Here is an 18,052-nt window from a genome sequence, read left to right on the forward strand (position 1 = left end):
AATTTGAAACTGAAAATTTAAGTTTTAGTCTGGAATTTTGAAAAAATACAACAATGTATTCTAATTAAAAATAAGTGTATGAAATGTTTTTTTTTTCAGTTTAAATATAATTTTGATTCACTTCGGTAATTGTTTTGAATAAATTATTTATTTTCATTTTTCACTTCTGAATGTGAAAAGACAAAATGTGCAACTGAAAAAAATCAAACCTCAAATATTAAAATATATACAAAAGTGAAAAATTAAAATAAGTAATTCAAAACAATTACCGAAGTGAATCAAAATTATATTGAACCTGAAAAAACTTTTCATACACTTATTTTTGATTTGAATACATTGTTGTATTTTTCAAAATTCAAGATCAAAACTTTAATTTTCAGTTTCATATGTTGTTTAGGGCGACACGGTGGTGCAGTGGTTAGCACTGGTGCCTCACAGCAAGCAGGTCCTGGGTTCGATTCGTACACCAGGGGGGTGGGACCTTTCTGTGTGCAGTTTACATGTTCTCCTCATGTCTGCGTGGGTTCTCTCTGGTACTCTGGCTCCTCCCACCATCCAAACACATGCACTGATAGGTTAACTGGTTCATTTAAATCACCCATAGGTGTGAATGTGAGAGTGATTGTTTGTATATGTTCAGTCTGTGATGAACTGGTCACATGTCCAGGGTGTACCCCGCCTTCACCCCTATGTAGCTGGGATAGGCTCCAAGTGACCCCCGTGACCCTGGTGAGGATAAAGCGGGTTCAGAAAATGAATATTTTATTTTTTCATATATAAAACTTATGGCTCCATATCGGCTCCATACTTCTACCAACTCCAAAGTAAATAGTTTTGAATTTACTAATTAAAACTATGCTGTTGTCCATACAGTGGGTCTAGTTTTTCTTTTCAGATACACTCCTCTTTTTTATTTTATTTCTACACATTCTGTAATCCCCTTTGAACAGTTGTTACCAGTTTCCCAGTTCCACTTTGTGTCCTTGTCCTTTCAGAACTGCTCCTCCTCTGATGGACTTCAGTCTAAACCTACATTAAACCAGTTCAAGCTGAATGGACTGAACCTGTAAAACCAAATAACACATTTAAATCAGCTCTAACTGGACTCACATGACCTGTGGATTATGTCAGTGTTGAACAAATACAAGTTATTAATAATTATTATTTATAAAACAAGTTTAGGTCTGAAGTATTTAACTTTTTTTTTCTTCCTGTTTTTTTTTTCCACTCATGTACACAGAATGACTCAGTTGTGTGTTTTATCTAATACCTGTTATTGGTTACCTTTTTTTGTGTTTTCTGTCATTATGTGTCATGACTGCCCCCTGCTGTTGATAGTCTGGAACATTCACCTGAACCTCTTAAACCCTTTACCTGCTTTTATTTCAGTTCCCAAATGATTTTCCCTTAGACTGAACTTTTCTTCAGTGATGTTTCATCATTTATTCTAATATTATTCTCTGTATTTTTACATATTTTCCAGTGGAAATCTGTTATTTACCTAATCAGGATTCCTCCTCCTCTCTCCTCCTCTCTCTCCTCCTTGGTTCCACTCTGGTTTAATCCAGTTCTAAATGTGTTATCAACTTTTGATAACTTTTGTCATGCTGTACTTTTATAGACATAAATAAATAAACAGATTTTCCTCCTGACGTGTGTAAACATCAGCTGTGATGAAGGTTTTTCAGGACGTTCACTGGATGAATTCCTGGACAGTGTCTTAATTTGTGGACGGTGTCTCAAACTACCTTTCTTCTCCTTCCTCTGGTGGTGGGATCCACACACAGACTGATGAGACACATGCCTTTGGAAAAGGACTGTGTTTTATTTACAGGTTTTCATCTGAATTACATACAAAGGGTTGACAGACGGAGGACGCAGGCGTCCAATCAGAGCTGGTAAAGGTGGTGGTGGGCGTGGTCCTCCTCTTCCTCCTCCGTCATCTTCATCCTCAGTGGCTCTCTCCTTTCTTTCCCACGACCTAAAAACCAGGAACGATCGGACACAAACACAGACATGAGTGTTGGTTCCTGTTTTCACCGTTCACTTTGTGCACATTCAAGGCCCGCAAATGTTTATTTACAGAAACGGGGATTAAAAAAAAACGACAAACAAATTCAATTAGAGGCTGAAAAAAAAAAAAAACTGAACAGAAATCGACAAAATAATGAAAAAAATGAATAAAACTGAACAGAAATCGACAAAATAATGAAAAAAAATTTAAAAACTGAACAGAAACTGAGCAAAATAATGAAAAAAATGAACAAAACCAAACAAAAATCAAGCAAAATGATGACAAAAATGGACAAAACTGAACAGGAACTGCGCAAGATAATGAAAAAAAAAAAACAAAACCGATATGTGCAAATGTCGTAACTAGTTATAGATGGAACTAATTAAAAAGGAATTCAAATGAAAGAAAAAGAACAAAAATCGAAAAATAATGACAAAAATCAACAAAACCAAACGAAAATTGAGAAAAATAATAAAAAAATGAACAAAACTGAATGAAAATCAAGCAAAATAATGAAAAAAATGAACAAAACCGATATGTGCAAATGTCGTAACTAGTTACAGATGGAACAAATGAAGGAATTCAAATGAAAGAAAAAGAACAAAAATCAAGTTAAATAATGAAAAAAATGAACGAAACCAAACAAAAATTGAGCAAAATAATGAAAAAAAATGAACAAAATGAGCAGAAATCGACATTGTTTTTCTTTTGCGCTGGTTTTTCTTTCCGAAGCTGCGACGTCTTCGTACCCTCTTGAAGTCGTTCATGTTGGTGGCCTGGACCGGAGTCCCGATGAACGTCAGGTAGTTGATTTTTGTCGTTTCCTCGTCTCCCTGGTTGGACTTGACGAACATCTGCAGAGAAGAAGACGACGGTGACAAACTGTGACAGTTAGCATGTTCTGTTAGCATCGGCTTCATCCACCTGTTCTACTGTTCAGTTATGTGTTTGTTATGTTTGCTTTCCTTTGTTGTTCTTTTGCTTTGCTCACTCCGTATTTCTTAAAATGTGGACAAATTGTAATAATAGATGTTTTTGTAACTAACTTCTGAATAAAAAGATCGACACCATAAATGTTCCTTAAATAGACAGATGCTTTTTTCAGACCCTTCTGGACCCACTGGAGTCGAGCTAAGGGAATGAAATGGAAGCTGCGTCTTCTTAAAGGTACTAAAGTGTTCAGAGGGAACAGTGGGTTCTACTGAGGTGTAGAAGGCGGAGGACGTCCTCACCGTGACGCTCTGGACGTTCTGGAACTTGACGTAGCGCAGGGGGATGAGGCCGTCGTCTTTGTAGTCGTCCTCAGACAGATCCAGGGTCTGAGTGGCTTCGCTTCGCTCGGCGTCGTCGAAACCCATGGAGCGAGGCAGGTTTATGAAGACCTTCACCACCTTTGGAGCCTGAGCTGGAAGGAGCAGGACGGAGACGGAAAAGACATGAGCGTACAGCTGGACGTGGAGGATGACCCCTGACCTCTGACCCCTGACCTCTGACCCCAACAGGTTCAACAGGTTCATGGAGGGACTGTTATTACTGACATGTTTAAAGAAAAACAGTCCCAGTGTCCCTGTACGACAGCGTCTGTTCTATGATCCAGTCCTGGTTCTGTTCTGTGTTCTAGTCCTGGTTCTGTGTTCCAGTCCTGGTTCTGTTCTGTGTTCTAGTCCTGGTTCTGTTCTATGTTCCAGTCCTGGTTCTGTGTTCCAGTCCTGGTTCTGTTCTGTGTTCTAGTCCTGGTTCTGTTCTGTGTTCCAGTCCTGGTTCTGTTCTGTGTTCTAGTCCTGGTTCTGTTCTGTGTTCCAGTCCTGGTTCTGTTCTATGTTCCAGTCCTGGTCCTGTGTTCCAGACCTGGTTCTGTTCTATGTTCCAGTCCTGGTTCTGTTCTGTGTTCTAGTCCTGGTTCTGTTCTGTGTTCCAGACCTGGTTCTGTTCTATGTTCCAGTCCTGGTTCTGTTCTATGTTCCAGTCCTGGTTCTGTGTTCCAGTCCTGGTTCTGGATACACATCAATCTAACTATAGAAGTGGGTGGGACTTTCACTGGAGGAGAACTCAACTCATCCAATCACAGTCCATATCTGACTTCTATCAGTGACCAATAGGAACTAGACCAGGGGTGTTCAACCTGTGGCTCTGGAGCCTCATGCGTCTCCTCCTCCTCCTCCTTGTCGTGGCTCCTCCCTTTACTGTGGTCAAACAGCTGCTGGTGTTTTTCTTGTGTTCTCCTCATTGGACAGTTACAGTAGATGAGCTGCATGGAGCGAATGTGCCTTCAACTACAAAAGTCAGGGTTCATTTCTGCTCTAGGTTAAAGACGCAGACGGTTCTGTCCGTCCTTTGTTTACTGTGTTACTCATGTAATTCTGTCCGTTTTCTGAGAGAATCTGGAGCAGTACAACTGGGAACTGTGGAGGCAGTGTTGAGTTTGGAGGAGAATCATTTCCATAAATAGTGATACTTTTCATAGAGTGACTGTATGAGTATGAGTACTGTGTACTTTTGGAGTAATCCTAAAACAGATTCCCTTCCAAGATACAAAAGGGTGTTTTTTCATCTGAAACAGACTTTAAAACTAAATTCAATAATGAATAAAATTAATTTTTACAATAAGTGCCTCATGAATTTAGTATTTTTGGCATTAGTACTTCATATACTATTAGCACAAAATACTATGAACTACTTTTACTGTGTACTTTTAGAGTAATCATACTCCAGAATCCATTCCACACTGCACTTCTGTTTGTTGTATTCAGTGGTTGTAACATAAAATGTAAAAAAAAAAAAAAAAAAAAAAAAATTTAAAAGTTTAAAAGCTTTGTTATTTTTTGCGGCTCCAGACTATTTTTTTGGCAGAAGAGGGAGGAGCCAAAATGGCTCTTTTGATAATAAAGGTTGCAGAGCCCTGAACTAGACTGATATCTGGAACCATTTACGTTTTCCAAACCACAGGTGTCAAACATGCGTCCCGAGACCCAAATGCGTCCCCCACAAAGGTTCCAATCCGACCCCTGGAATGAATTTGCAAAGTGTATAAATTCCACAGTCCAGGCTGTGGAACTCATTTTAGTGTGGGTTCCACATCCAGACCAATCTGATCTACAGTCCAATAAGAACAGCAGGAGAACCCACACAGAAGAAGGACTGCAGATTTACTACTGGGTTTGATGGAAAAATAATATTACATTATGTCTGTAAATAATGACAACCTAAAGTGCTTTACATTATTGAGCCATTCTTCATTCGCTGTCACACTCCCCCTCTGGTGGTGTTAAACTCCATCTGTATCCACAGCTGTCCTGGGGCAGACTGACAGAAGCGTGGCTGACAGTTTGTGCCTACGACCATCACCAAACATTCATACACATTCATACAGCAGTGAGAGTGGAACTGGAGGGAAGGAGGGATAAGTGCACACAACAGACAGACTGAGACGGACCCTTCGGTTATTGGATGACCCCCTCTACCTCCTGAGCTATGGCCGTTTATGTCGACACCACGCAGATATTATATCCTCCTGAGTAGTTTTCATATCGCAATATATATCTCAGGGTTAAAAAAAGGTCAGTGTCAGTTTTTTCCAGTCTCGTGCAGCCCCAGATTCAATGAATGGTTGTGGACCGCTGGACCTGGACAGATTTCACAGTCCAACCTCAGTGTCGTGTAAAACTCACCAAAGTCTGACGACTGCAGCTTCATGGAGAAGAGTTTGACGGGCTGGTTGAAGGCGATGGTTATCAGCAGCTGAAACAGAAAACACACTGAAGACCCTGAACGCATCAGCAGCAGCTGAAACAGAAAACACACTGAAGACCCTGAACGCATCAGCAGCAGCTGAAACAGAAAACACACTGAAGACCCTGAACGCATCAGCAGCAGCTGAAACAGAAAACACACTGAAGACCCTGAACGCATCAGCAGCAGCTGAAACAGAAAACACACTGAAGACCCTGAACGCATCAGCAGCAGCTGAAACAGAAAACACACTGAAGACCCTGAACGCATCAGCAGCAGCTGAAACAGAAAACACACTGAAGACCCTGAACGCATCAGCAGCAGCTGAAACAGAAAACACACTGAAGACCCTGAACGCATCAGCAGCAGCTGAAACAGAAAACACACTGAGGCCCCTGAATGCATCGTCATCAGCAGTCACCTACCAACGACACCATCCGACACTGACTCGTGTCATTTTTAGGGCTGTGTATCAGCAAGAATCTGATGATACGATACAAATCACAGTAGTAGGATCACATATGATATATCACAATACTGTTAAAAAAGGCAATTTTTTTTATTGGTTTTGTTTCTTTTTTAAAAGATTATTTCCTGGACGAATGTAATTACAGCAGAAATCTGCACAAACACTAAACACATTTTAATTTGATCCCAACAGGATCTAATGTTCTATCAAAAAATGTTCCTGTGTTCAAACTGAAATTCTGTTTTACAGACATTACAGTTTCGGATCCTGTTCAAATGTTCAGATTCTATTAGTTCACAACTAACATCAGAACAGTATTTAATAAGAGTGTTAAATAATAATAAATAAAATTGAAAAAAAAAAAAAAAAAAGAACCTCCACAATATCTGCATTTGAAAAAATACCTAAAAATATCCATACAGTACTTTTTAATATCGATACAGTATTGTGAAATGAAATATCGCGATATATTGCAGAACTGATATTTTCTTACAGCCCTAGTCATTTTACTGTTTGACTTTATTCTACTTTATTGATTTAACCTTTATTGAACCAGGAAAACCAGCTGGTTTACATTAAACATGTCTTTTCCAGAGTGTCCAGGTTAAAACAGCACCAGCAGAAGTTTCACTAAACACAACTCACAGCCGTACGTACGTCCACGACAAATACATATAAAACACAATACAAGTCAGATCTGATAAACTAAGAACACACACATAAAACAACAGCAATCAATCCATTTTTTTTTTTTTTTCAGACCCTTTGAAGGGCCGTATGTTGGACCCCTGTTCTGGGCCGTATGTTGGACCCCTGTTCTCACCTGTTCATCCTGTTCTCACCTGTTCGTCGCAGTCTGACTCCAGGTACGACGTGTCTTTGATTAAACAGTTGTCGAAGCCGCAGTCGTCGCTCTCGTTCAGGCATTCGCAGCCGGCTTTGTTGACGAAGGGCATGAGGTCCATCTGAAAAACAGACACACAGTCACAGGTTCAGTCCAGAACAAACCCACCCGTCCAAACGTCCACCTCAGGGGACACTGTGGCTAAGTCCAAACCAGGTCCAGAACCAAACCCCCCCCAGGGTTCACTCACGTATCCCTTTGGAATGTCTGAGTCCTCGCTGTTTCCCGGGTCGTTCTCCGTGTGCTGTTTGATCTTGTCCTCCAGACCTGCAGCGTCGGCGCCCTGGTACTGGTCCACCCGGACCCGGTTCCTGAAGAACAGGAAGGTGGGCGTGGCTGAAATGTTATTGGCCGCTGCCGTGGCCTGGTGGAGAGGACACACAGAGGAGATGGACGCTTGTCATCATCATCATCATCATCATTATTATTATTATTATTATTATTTATGCATTTTCATCCTACTGAAAAATTCCATTTTACTTTGAATTGTTTTTTTTCCACAAACACTGCTCCTAAATAGGGCTGTAAGAAAATATAGGTTCAAATATATCACAATATTTCATTTCACAATACTGTGTCGATATTAAAAAGTACTGTATGGATATTTTTAGGTATTTATTTAAATGCAGATATTGTGGAGGTTCTTTTTTGTTTTTGTTTATATTTTATTTATTCTTATTTCACACTCTTTTATTTAATAATGTTGGTTCCTTTGTTTGGATTGAACTCAAATCCTGTTCTGATGTTAGCTGTGAACTAATAGAATCTGAACATTTGAACAGGATCTGAAACTGGAATGTCTGGAAAACTGAATTTCAGTTTGAACACAGTTTGAACATTTGGTGATAGAACATTAGATCCTGTTGGGATCAAATAAAAAAATGTTTAGTATTTGTGCAGATTTCTGCTGTAATTCAATTCTTCAAGGAAATAATCATTCAAATTATCTCTTAGGCTAATCTCATATGTTGTAAGGCTTTGGTTATTAACTAAAAAAAGGACGAACAACAGTCATTACTTCATCCCACAAACAGTAAAATACATCACATAAATAAGATAAAAAGGATCACCTTAGTTACAGATAGGAAGTGGAGTTTGTAAAAGAATTCACTGCTGGACTCAATAAACTGATGATGTGATGAGTCTTACCTGACAGACGTGAACGTCGACTTCCAGGAAGACGACCTGTGGATATTTGTTACTCAACATGTTGAAAGCTGGAGCTATTCTGATGCAGGGCTGACACCTGAGGAAGACAGGAGGAGTCGAAAATCAACACTTTCACTCAACAGCAAACTTTCAGCTACAGTAGATTTCACTGTCATTAGTTCTGACCGCTGCTTTTCTTGCATCTAGGGATGGAACAATATGAAAATTTCACATCACGGTTATTGTGACCAAAATTATCACGGTTATCATTATAATCGCGGTATTGTTGAAACTGTGCTCAAAATGTTCAAAAAGTACTAATACACACACTGAAATAATTTAACCAAGTTGTATTTAAAAATAAATAAATAAACAAATAAAATAATTGGCACAATGCCCCTTCTGTGTCAGAAACATTCCAATATTAACCCTTAGTGGTCTGAGTCTATTTTGTCTGTTTTTCAGTCCTTTTGATTTTGCCTTTATATGCTATAGAAACAAATGTTTACTATACCCATATTTGGGATCTGTTTTTTCAGCACAACTTCATCTATATCGTCTGTCTATTATTTTTTCACTTTAACCTACTATAAAAACATAAAAGGACAAAAAACACACATAAAAAAATATAAAATCCAATTTGAAAAATGTATTTAATTTATTGCACAAATAACACACAAATGTTTAACGAACCTTTTCAAAGACTTTAACAGTGAATATTGGTTCCAAATATTAGGTATAGAAAATTAAAATTGTAATAAATTAAAACTAGACTCAAATATCTGACATAAAAGCAGATCTTTACATAGGGTTTTTTTTCCCCCTAAAAGTGCGGTAATCAAACACAGTTATCATGATAATTAGAATTTAAATAGAAATACTGTCTGCAATTTTACCACGGTTTATTGTTATACCGTTAATCGTTACATCCCTACTTGCATCTATGCTTTTCAAACTCAAGAATGCTGATGGCTGCTATTAAAAATACATTTAAAAAGATAAAAAGCTAATAAAATAAAATAAAAGAGGAGGAAGGGAAGGCTCTGAATCATTACATTGACTGAACCCTGTTACTTTCTTGTTTCTTTCATCAAAATCAAACGTTGACAGTAATAATCCCCACTCTTTGTTACTTATTGTATGAAATAATCAAGCCATTTGTGCACATTACCAATTATAAGACATCATCAATCTGAAAGTGGAAGAAAGCATCAAATCCTCATGTTTCACCTATAAAAGCTGGCATTTTCAACTAGAGATAGTTAAGTTTGTAATAATATATCATCTAAATACATGGTGTTAGGTTTGGGTTATTCTTGTCCTTGCAGAGTGTTTAGGCTATGACTACAAATGTTCTACATCAACCACATACTTAATTCATGTTGTGATCTTTAGGTATCAGCTCTGAGCTGTATGGAGCAGAAGACAATACAAAGCATCTGGTTATTAACAAGTTTTTACATGTTTGACTCTTCATTCCTTAATTATTTTAACATCATCTACATTCATTTAACTATATATAGGTTGTCGTTTTTTTATTTTGAAAGAATATCAGTCCTTTCATTTTAATCGTTTGGAACTAGAAACAGATTTCACAGACAAAAACAGCTGCAGTTTTATTCACAGCCAGACAGATTTTTGCGCAAATTTGGGAATAAAACACCGAGTCTTGTCAAATGTATTCCGAATGTTACATTTACATCCACTAAATGTATGGTACAGTAGATGTTTTCGCTGTGATCATCTCTTATTAGAGTTGACAGCTCATGTATTTGAACCAGTCTCTGAAGCTAACACTGTAATAGTGCTATGTCATTGTAAGCCAGCTGGATGCTAACATTACCATGCACTGGCCGGTTTCCTCCAAATAAAGCCTGTTTTCTGCCGGCTGCTCACAACAAAATAATGCTTAAAACGGTCCATTACGATCTCGTAAACTTCAGCTATTTTTGCGTTTGGAATAATACGGTCAAACAGAGTTAAAGGCTCCTAAAGCTAACGTGCTATCCCCGGTTAGCCGCACGGCCTCGGTCTCGATTTGTTAGCTTACGCGGCCATTGTGAACTTCACCACGGCGAGCCTGGAGCCGGCGGCCGCTAGCTCCGGCTGGAAGTCCGGATCGCTCCCGATCACTTTGACGCCGACCATGGTGAAGTTAGCGGCTGATGCGGGGTGAGGTGGAGAAGTGGAGTGCGTTCCGGACAGAAAACGGAAGAAGATATTAAAAACGAGCCGCTGTGTTTTTAGCTTTTGCTGTTTGTATTAGCCGGCTATGCTAACTACTGCTGAGCCACACTATGGCAATCACAGGCTGACTGTCAGCCCGGACTCCTGATTGGTCAATGGACCACCGGAAAGGCGGGGCTTCACCCTTCTTTTTTCTTCTTCTTTCTTCGTCTGCGCAACATTTTGGCGCATTTCCGCCTCCTACTGACAGGAAGTGAAACAACTGCTCTAGAGCCAGTTTTATATTTAATGAGACACTTTAACTCAGAGGTTTCCAACCTTTTTGGCTCATGACCCCATTTAACTTCACAAGTTTCTGTCGACCCCAGACATTCAAAATGGAGACTTTTTTGCTAAAATTAATTTGTTTTTGATCCTGTAATAGTTTTCTATACTATGTTGCAAATAAACTTTAACATTAGAGGACATTTAGTCTATATAATGTCTATTATTATGAACAGAGGCCGTAAATCCAGGTGTAGATTACTGCACAAAGGCTCAGGATCTGTCCAGTCAGTCCAGCTGGGATTTACAAGGAGGACAATTAATACTGAACAAACAAGAACTGAAACTATGAATTATGAAAGAGCTGCAGCATCTGAAACTGACCACAATGAACGTTTGACACAGAAACAGAACCACACAGAAACAGAACCACACAGAAACAGAACCACAGTGCTGCAGTTTCACAACCACAGTTTGTCTTTTATGGATGTGATTGTCTCTGTCAACTCATCATATCGGAAGTCGGAAGTTCCAGATGTGAAGGGGTCGGCTGGAAGTTGACGGGGAACGGGGAGTCGGTGCAGTTGACGGAGGACGAGTGTGATGTGATGTAGAACAGGAGTGGGTGAGTTCTGAACACACTGTAGTTTATGGAGGACAGTAGAAGGAAGAGCAGAAAGAATGGAGTTAGAATAATGTAGAGTGGAAGAGATGAAGGTGTGTGTGGGGGGGCAGAGGGGTGAAGATGGAAGAAGGACGTTTAGGAGATATGACTGAAGGAGAGGGAGGGGCTTATGATGATGAAGAGGTTTCTGAATAGAATAGAATAGAACAGAATAGAATAGAATGGAGCAGAATAGAATAGAATAGAAAAAATAGAATAGAATAGAATAGAATAGAATAGAATAGAATAGAATAGAATAGAATAGAATAGAATAGAATAGAACAGAATAAAATAGAATAGAATAGAACGGAATAGAATAGAATAGAATAGAATAGAATAGAATAGAATAGAATAGAATAGACAGAGTAGAATAGAAAAGAATAGAATAGAACAGAACAGAACAAAATAGATTAGAACAGAACAGATAGAATAGATAGAATAGAATAGCATAGAACAGAACAGAATAGAATAGAATTCAATAGAATAGAATAAAATAGAATGCCTTCATTGTCATACATATGTACAATGAAATTAATAGAGAAAACCCTCTAGTGGTGCGTAGTGCAAAACAGTTTAAAAGACAGAAAATAAAGGTGTAACTCTATATACAGAATAAAAACAGGCATGTCACCAGCCAACAAACAGTTCATATAAATATATATGTGACTTTGACCCTGGCTGGACACTAAGGATATGTGTGAAATAGAAATCCTTATTTGAGGTGTTGTCCTTGGGATCACACATTCTGTAAATCTATAGATTAAATTAAGAGTCTCTTTCCAAAAGTTCTGCATTTTCTCACAGGTCCACATACAATGAAACAAAGAGCCTATTTCCTTACGACGCTTACTTTTAAATGTCAGGAATGTTAGCATTAAAACGGTGTCGTTTTACAGCGGTGACAGAACACACATGAGTTTCTGACCAGAAATGGGATTTTTGGACGGTTCATCGTAACTTCTGGTAAATTCCACCTCTTGCCGTGACCCCTGAACTGTTGAAGAAAAACAACAGCTGCTCATGCACTGAACTGTCTGATCCTGGAAGACTGTCCTGTCCAAATGTGTCTGACCGGACAAACAGTGACCTGCACTGACCCCTGGACCTCAGCACAAACATTACATCACACACAGTTGGGTCTGGTGGTGTATGGAAGGAAAGCTGTGGCATCAGAGTTGGACTTAGAAAAGCCATTGAATTTATAGCACTGAAATTAAGTATCTGAATTTTTTGTCTCTGAATTTAACTATGTTCAGAAATTTAGAATTAAAAAATATTCAGATGCAAAAAATTCAGACGCGAAAAAATTCAGAAGCAAAAAATTTGGAGGCAAAAAATTCAGATGCAAAAAAATCAGGTGTAAAAAAATCAGATGTAACAAAATGAAATGTGAAAATTCAGATGTAAAAAAATCAGATGTAAAAAATTCAGATGTAACAAAATGAAATGTGAAAAATTCAGATGTAAAAAAATCAGATGTAAAAAATTCAGATGTAACAAAATGAAATGTGAAAAATTCAGATGCAAAAAAATCAGGTGTAAAAAAATCAGATGTAACAAAATGAAATGTGAAAAATTCAGATGTAAAAAAATCAGATGTAAAAAATTCAGATGTAACAAAATGAAATATGAAAAATTCAGATGTAAAAAAATGAGATGTGAAAAATTCAGATGTAAAAAAATCAGATGTAAAAAATTCAGATGTAAAAAAAATGAGATGTGAAAAATTCAGATGCAAAAAAATTAAGAAGCAAAAAATTCAGAAGTGAAAATTTCAGACACAAAAAATTCAGAAGCAAAAAATTCAGAAGCAAAAAATTTGGAAGCAAAAACTTCAGAAGCAAAAAATTCAGATCACACTTCTGGGACACCAAGGAAAAGCAATCGATTCTGTCTGAAGCTGAGCCGACAGCCAGACAATCGAGTTACGTTAGGTTGGTCATGTGACACCGATGCAGGAAGACGGTCAGCGCAGATGTGTGATCTGATTTTTTTGCATATGAATTTTTTGCATTTGAATTTTTTGTTTCTGAGTTTTTTTATCTGATTTTTTTGTATCTAAATTTTTTGCATCTAATTTTTTTTGTATCTGAATTTTGTGCATCTGAATTTTTTTGCATCTGAATTTTTTGCTTTTGAATTTTTTGCTTCTGAGTTTTTTGCATCTGATTTTTTTGTATCTGATTTTTTTGCATCTAATTTTTTTTTGTATCTGAATTTTTTGCTTCTGAATTTTTTGCATCTAATTTTTTTTTGCTTCTTAGTTTTTTGTTTCTGAATTTTTTTGCATCTGAATTTTTTGCTTTTGAATTTTTTGCTTCTGAGTTTTTTGCATCTGATTTTTTTGTATCTGATTTTTTTGCATCTAATTTTTTTGCATCTAATTTTTTTTTGCTTCTGAGTTTTTTGTTTCTGAATTTTTTTGCATCTGAATTTTTTGCTTTTGAATTTTTTGCTTCTGAGTTTTTTGCATCTGATTTTTTTGTATCTGATTTTTTTGCATCTAATTTTTTTTTGTATCTGAATTTTTTGCTTCTGAATTTTTTGCATCTGAATTTTTTGCATCTAATTTTTTTTTGCTTCTGAGTTTTTTGTTTCTGAATTTTTTTGCATCTGAATTTTTTGCTTTTGAATTTTTTGCTTCTGAGTTTTTTGCATCTGATTTTTTTGGTATCTGAATTTTTTGCATCAAATTTTTTTTTGTATCTGAATTTTTTGCTTCTGAATTTTTTGCATCTAATTTTTTTTTGCTTCTGAGTTTTTTGTTTCTGAATTTTTTGCATCTAATTTTTTTTTGTATCTGAATTTTTTGCTTCTGAATTTTTTGCATCTGAATTTTTTGCATCTAATTTTTTTTTGCTTCTGAGTTTTTTGTTTCTGAATTTTTTTTCCTAAATTAATGAACATTGGTGAATTCAGAGAAAAAAAATTCAGATGCTTAATTTCAGTGCAAAAAGTTTTTCATTGCTAGAAATTCAATGGCTTTAATAATTGAAAATCTGATGAGACAGATTTGCTTCCATAGTGGTGTTCACCGTCTGATAAGACCTTGTCTGGGTTTGTTTTGGCATCTGGTCCTGGACTAAATCCAGTCTGAGTCCAGGTCTTTATAAGAGTCTGCGGTGTCGTAGCTCAGGGATCGGATCATCATGAAGGCTCTGGTGTGTCTGCTGCTTGCCGTCGCTGTCACTGATGCCAGAAGGTTCACCGCCTGCGAGTGGGCGCGAACACTGAAGGCGAACGGGATGGCCGGTTACCGTGGAGTCAGCCTGGCCGACTGTGAGTAGAACTGAAAACTACTGATCTGACCAGTTCTATCAAATTAAACAGTCAGAGGTCAAAGGTTGAACAGAAGCGCTAACTCCGCTAGCACTGATTAGCATCGGTCCGACAGTTTGTGTCCAGAAAACAGACTCACAAACACAAGTTCACACATTTAAAGGATAAAACCAGGACATGATGTTTGTTTGTTTCCTGCCTGGAGACGATGGATGCAAAAAATCCAACACAAAGACAAATAAACTAATACATTCAGTTAATGAGTGCTTTAGATGAGCTCATTTTTCTGTTAAATATTGACTGTTTCTCTTTACATTTATTTTCTTTATGAGGCTTGAGTTTTATTTTTGTGTGAAATGAGAGACTTTGTTTCGACACATTTTATTTTCGTACATTTATTTTAAGGAAATTAATGCATTTTCAGATCAAACCATGGTTTAAAGTTGCTGTTGATTTTTGTGGATGTACAAACTAAACTCATGTAAACCTTCCCGTGAACGTCACATCCTGATGCGTTTGGATGTTTTTGAGCTCGTCATCCTTGACCTTTGACCTGACTGGTTGCTCTCTTTGGCCCCGCCCAGGGGTGTGTGTGACCTATCATGAGTCCAGATACAACACCGCAGCCGTCAATCACAATAGTGACGGGTCCAAAGACTACGGAATCTTCCAGCTCAACAGTCACTACTGGTGCAGCGACGGCGGCGAGAGTGTGGCCAACGGCTGTGGAATCACATGTGACCGTCAGTGACCAATCCGGTGTATGCGTGGGCGGAGTTTCAGGGTCCCAGTTTATAGTGGGGGGAGGGGCTTATTTCAGAAAAAAATTCAGATTCAACTTTAGCTCAGATTTTCTAATGCTTCCATGTCTTGGGATACAAAAATGTGAAAAAAATTCAACTCAAGCCCAAACCCCCCCACCCCAAAAATTACTTTTCCAACCCTGAAAATGTGGGTTTGTGTCACCTTTCAAACCTTCTGCACTTTTGATGAAGTACAACGTGTCACTCTGCTCATGCTGGACCCTTCCATGTGTTTTTGTGTCAGACAGCTCATGTCTGCAGAGTGCTGTGCACTACAAAAGGTGTAGAGTCAGGGTCCAGTTAGAGGTCAAAGGTCACCCAAATGGTCCAAATGCATATGTGATGGAACTCAGCTGTTCATGTGGGTTCTTCCAAATGTTGGGCTCAGGTTCTGTCCTCAGAACACATCTACTGACCACAAACAACTGACATTCAGTCAGACACATTCAACACAACTGTTTCCTCTGTATTCTGCACAGACATGAACACAGAACAGACGGCAGTTCCACATGACTGACAGTTACATGAACCTGTCCTGTGGGGGCAGAGGAGACACCTGGAGCCACACACACAAGGACCTGGGTTCAGTTCAACACCAGGACATGGGGGAGGAGCCTGTAGGCCATGGGGGTGGAGCCTTTACTCCATGGGGGTGGGACCGTTAGTCCATGGGGGTGGGACCTTTAGTCTATGGGGGTGGGGCCTTTAGTCCATGGGGGTGGGACCTTTAGTCCATGGGGGTGGGACCTTTAGTCCACGGGGGTGGGGCCTTTAGTCCATGGGGGTGGGACCTTTAGTCCATGGGGGTGGGGCCTTTAGTCCATGGGGGTGGGACCTAGTCCATGGGGGTGGGACCTTTAGTCCATGGGGGTGGGGCCTTTAGTCCATGGGGGTGGGACCTAGTCCATGGGGGTGGGGCCTTTAGTCCATGGGGGTGGGACCTAGTCCATGGGGGTGGGGCCTTTAGTCCATGGGGGTGGGACCTAGTCCATGGGGGTGGGACCTTTAGTCCATGGGGGTGGGGCCTTTAGTCCATGGGGGTGGGACCTAGTCCATGGGGGTGGGGCCTTTAGTCCATGGGGGTGGGACCTAGTCCATGGGGGTGGGGCCTTTAGTCCATGGGGGTGGGGCCTTTCTGTGTACAGTTTGTATGTTCTCCTCATGTCTGCGTGGGTTCTCTCTGGTCCTCTGGCTCCTCCCACCATCCAAACACATGCTCTGATAGGTTCCTGGGTTCATCTAAATCCCCCACAGGTGTGAATGTGACAGTGTGTTTGTCTGTATGTGTTCAGTCTGTGATGAACTGGTCACATGTCCAGGGTGAACCCCGCCTTCACCCATCAGTAGCTGGGATAGGCTCCGCCCCCGTGACCCTAGTGAGGATAAAGCAGGTTCAGAGAATGAATGAATGAATGAATGAAGTGTTAGTGCTTCCCTCCTAAATGTGTGCTGGTGTTTCCTTCACACTAATGTTCTGTCCATGTTTGAATCTGTAGTCTGTACTGTGTCTGTAAAGGGCCAAAGGGGGGGGGGGGTCCCACCAGGAAACCAGAGGAACAGAACTGAGGACAGATTTGATCAAATGTGGGAATGTATGAATTTTTTTTAAAACTAGGTTTTTGGTGACCTTTAACCTCCAACATGACCTTTAACCTCCAACATGACCTGACATCAGACTGTTCCTAGTCCACAGTACTCTGATGATCCAGTCTGGCACTGACAGGATCCTGACCTGTCCCATCATGAACAGATTTATTCACTGAACTGGACACAAGAGTGGAGGAGCTGAAAGAGCAGATTTTTGGGGTGAGGTTAGGGTTAGGTTATTATCAATTAATGAAAACTAACAAAATGGCGAAAATTAGAATTGAAAAAACATTTTCGTTAACTGAAATGAACTGTATTGTGTGTTTACAAAACTAACTAAAACGGATAAAAATTATGGATAAAATTCCCTTTGTTTTCGTCTTTGTCAACGTCGGATTGATACGAAATCGATTTATTTGGCTCTAGCTAAAATTGATAGACTGAAATAAATCGATTTTGTATCAGTCCGACATTGACAAAGACATATGGGGCTTTTTTTTGTACATTCAAATTGAAGGTAATTGAATGTAATTGAATTGTCCCTGTCCTCTGCTCCACTAGATGGTGCTCAGACTCTGGTACTTGGTCAGATTTAAACATTATTCAGTAGTTTCTTTAAATTCTTTCTGTTTCAGAACTCCTGACTGACGACGTTAGCGTTGCTATAAGGTGTGCCAAAACTGTGGTCCGGGACCCCAATGGTATGCGAGCCTGGTAAGTCCTGGTCCAGGAGGTCTTGGTGTGATGTGGTCTGGTCCTGGTCTAGTGGGGGGTCTAACAGGGTTTGTGCTTTTGCGTTTCAGGGGGTCATCGAACTCCTGTAAAGACCAAGACAACAGCGGTTACATCGCCGATTGTCGACTTTAAGACTGAACCATGTGACCCCAGACCATGTGACCCCAGACCATGTGACCCCAGAACATATGACCCCAGAACATATGACCCCAGACCATGTGACCCCAGAACATATGACTCCAGACCATATGACCCCAGACCATGTGAC

General features: G+C 39.3%; 2 protein-coding genes across 2 annotated transcripts; one reads left to right on the forward strand and one right to left on the reverse strand.

Moving 5' to 3' along the window:
- Positions 1-1,801: 1,801 nt before the first annotated feature.
- On the reverse strand, positions 1,802-10,594 carry LOC115416491 (thioredoxin-like 1). Its single transcript, XM_030130268.1, has 8 exons — positions 10,316-10,594; positions 8,266-8,362; positions 7,307-7,480; positions 7,055-7,177; positions 5,683-5,752; positions 3,247-3,419; positions 2,764-2,868; positions 1,802-1,981 (listed from the first exon to the last, which is right to left on the reverse strand). The coding sequence occupies exons 1-8, from the start codon at positions 10,411-10,413 to the stop codon at positions 1,952-1,954; spliced, it is 870 nt and encodes a 289-aa protein (XP_029986128.1). The 5' UTR covers positions 10,414-10,594; the 3' UTR covers positions 1,802-1,951.
- A 3,935-nt stretch (positions 10,595-14,529) lies between these two features.
- Positions 14,530-17,767, forward strand: LOC115416495 (lysozyme C-like). The gene is made up of 3 exons (XM_030130272.1): positions 14,530-14,659; positions 15,244-15,402; positions 17,685-17,767. Exons 1-3 carry the CDS (start codon positions 14,530-14,532, stop codon positions 17,765-17,767), a joined length of 372 nt encoding a protein of 123 aa, XP_029986132.1.
- The last annotated feature ends 285 nt before the right edge of the window (positions 17,768-18,052 follow it).

This window comes from Sphaeramia orbicularis, unplaced genomic scaffold (assembly GCF_902148855.1).
Source record: "Sphaeramia orbicularis unplaced genomic scaffold, fSphaOr1.1, whole genome shotgun sequence".
NCBI lineage: Eukaryota > Metazoa > Chordata > Actinopteri > Kurtiformes > Apogonidae > Sphaeramia > Sphaeramia orbicularis.

Bases quoted from the DNA above. Each gene is read 5' to 3' on its own strand.
- LOC115416491 (XM_030130268.1), bottom strand. From the start codon at position 10,413: ATGGTCGGCGTCAAAGTGATCGGGAGCGATCCGGACTTCCAGCCGGAG. The intron at 5,753-7,054 runs GTGAGAACAGGA...TTTCTGTTTCAG, and splicing joins AGTCAGACTGCGACGAACAG to CTGCTGATAACCATCGCCTT. The intron at 3,420-5,682 runs GTGAGTTTTACA...TGCTCCTTCCAG, and splicing joins GCTGCAGTCGTCAGACTTTG to CTCAGGCTCCAAAGGTGGTG.
- LOC115416495 (XM_030130272.1), top strand. From the start codon at position 14,530: ATGAAGGCTCTGGTGTGTCTGCTGCTTGCCGTCGCTGTCACTGATGCC. The intron at 14,660-15,243 runs GTGAGTAGAACT...GGCCCCGCCCAG, and splicing joins TGGAGTCAGCCTGGCCGACT to GGGTGTGTGTGACCTATCAT. The intron at 15,403-17,684 runs GTCAGTGACCAA...TTTCTGTTTCAG, and splicing joins CTGTGGAATCACATGTGACC to AACTCCTGACTGACGACGTT.